The sequence below is a fragment of the Drosophila nasuta genome, chromosome 2L, assembly GCF_023558535.2.
Source record: "Drosophila nasuta strain 15112-1781.00 chromosome 2L, ASM2355853v1, whole genome shotgun sequence".
Taxonomy (NCBI): domain Eukaryota; kingdom Metazoa; phylum Arthropoda; class Insecta; order Diptera; family Drosophilidae; genus Drosophila; species Drosophila nasuta.
This window is the reverse complement of record NC_083455.1, coordinates 6,257,851-6,259,705: the sequence shown is the minus strand read 5'-3', so window position 1 is coordinate 6,259,705 and position 1,855 is coordinate 6,257,851. Positions and strand designations below refer to the sequence as shown.

The 1,855-nt window shown below is 32.8% G+C and overlaps 1 protein-coding gene across 2 annotated transcripts; it reads right to left on the bottom strand.

The window, feature by feature from the left end:
- Window positions 1-296: 296 nt before the first annotated feature.
- On the bottom strand, window positions 297-1,082 carry LOC132794873 (protein THEM6-like). Of its 2 annotated transcripts, XM_060805170.1 has the most exons (2): window positions 942-1,082; window positions 297-864 (listed from the first exon to the last, which is right to left on the bottom strand). In XM_060805170.1, the coding sequence occupies exons 1-2, from the start codon at window positions 968-970 to the stop codon at window positions 369-371; spliced, it is 525 nt and encodes a 174-aa protein (XP_060661153.1). In that variant the 5' UTR covers window positions 971-1,082; the 3' UTR covers window positions 297-368. The 2 variants fall into 2 exon arrangements, with proteins under 2 accessions (XP_060661153.1, XP_060661146.1); XM_060805163.1 differs by having other exon boundaries at window positions 298-1,082.
- Between the last annotated feature and the right edge of the window lie 773 nt (window positions 1,083-1,855).

Sequence of the window (1,855 nt, the reverse complement as noted above, 5' to 3'; positions counted from 1 at the left end):
ACAAACGCGATCTTTGCTGTTGAGGCTTAACATATGGGTAATTCCATGGCGGAATTTGGTCGGATATACTTTATATACAAATAGTTATAATACCCTTCTACCCAATGGGTAGCGAGTATAAGAACAAAAGATTATTGCATCCATGTCAGCACATGAGTGTGCATGAAGTGTATCTTGTGGTTTCGGTTCAAATATGGTATTTTCATATGTGGTTTCATAATATACAAAGCAGATTGAATGATGTTTTGGTATATATGTATGTATATCGCAGTGAGTTAATCCTGCAATTGCCAGAAGGGTTTATAAAACATTAAGATGGCAAATTGTTTATTCTTTTCAAGTGGCAAACATCAATCAATATTTACAATTTAGCTAGTATTCAATTTGCCACTCGATGCATTTATGGCTTGCAGCCATAATTTAAGGTCTTCGGGAATTTCAGGTCGATCAATCGTCTCTGGAAATGTTTGAAACAAATGCATTACATTGCACTGTATAAACGAATGTTTCGATAGAGCGACGGCATTGACAAATCCATTAATTACACCAACAAACTGTTGCTCCAGATAGATGGCTTTCTCATCCCACCAGACTAGTTTCGTGTGTATCTTATACGGCTGGAAAATGGATATAAATCGACGATATCTCAAACTGACGGCACTTTGAACGACGCTGCCACCTCGCTGTCGCAGCCGATTATACAGATCTGTTACGGCATAATAATGCAAACTAGCAAAATTCAATTCACGCAGAAATCGTGCATTATTCATGTGCCGCAGAAAGATGTCGACATCTTGCGGAGTACAAATACCCAAAATAGCTGTGATGTCGGTCAATTTATGCTTGGTCTGAAACATTTTTGCACTAGAGAAGACAAATGCACAACGAATGAAATAGTTGACATCGGCCAGAATGTACAGGATGAGCAGCAAAACAATCACCAAGTATCCGAGTTGAATCTCCATTCCATTCGGCTTAAAATGACTCAATTTAGCACAGAAATGTATAAAAATATTGAATTAGAAAATTGATGAGTTTAGGAATATTTATTTGACATTAAAAATGTCATTTGTTCAGAGTTGTCAAAGCTAATTAAAAGACGATTAAAAATCAAACTAGTACACAGAGGAAAAAAAATCCAAATTAAAAAAAATTGCAAATCTTTAATTAATATTTTTAAATCTTAAAAAAAATAATTTTAAAATAAAAATTGTAGGTTCAATAAAAATTGTTATGCTAAATTCGCTTTTTAAGATTAGAAAATTCTTATTTGGACATTAAAATCTTTCTTTAATAATGATTAATTCTAGATTCAAGATAAAATTTCATATATTGAGTAATGAAGATTTCGATCGATAAAGTTAATTCTCGGTTTAATTTTGGGATTTTTCATTCTTGAATCAAGATTATAATCTAGAATTTTGATGTTGATTAAAAAATAAACTTTGTTGGTTCGATTTTGATTCAAGATTTTATTCTTGATTTTAGTATGATTTTTTCTAAAAAATGTCACAAAATATTCGCAATGGAATTTGTGATTCAAAATAATTTTTAGTTTTTAGATTGAATTCTTAGACTTGTTTTTAAAGTAATATTGTAATAGAGATAAGGATTAAGGCACATAAATCCACTTTCAAAAAGTTTCACTGTGGCTTTTTATTTTAATTTTTTTACATAAATACCTGCAGTTGACTGTGGACTGCAGCATAATATGTTTTTCATTGCGGAATTGTAAAAGAAAGACCCATCAATGAGCGCTCAAACTGACGCCAGCGAGTTTTGTGTACAAATTACGCATACGCCGCGTTTGCCACTGCGCCACTTTCCACTTTGTTTGTCGCTGCGTTGCGACTCG

Bases quoted from the DNA above. Each gene is read 5' to 3' on its own strand.
- LOC132794873 (XM_060805163.1), bottom strand. From the start codon at position 965: ATGGAGATTCAACTCGGATACTTGGTGATTGTTTTGCTGCTCATCCTG.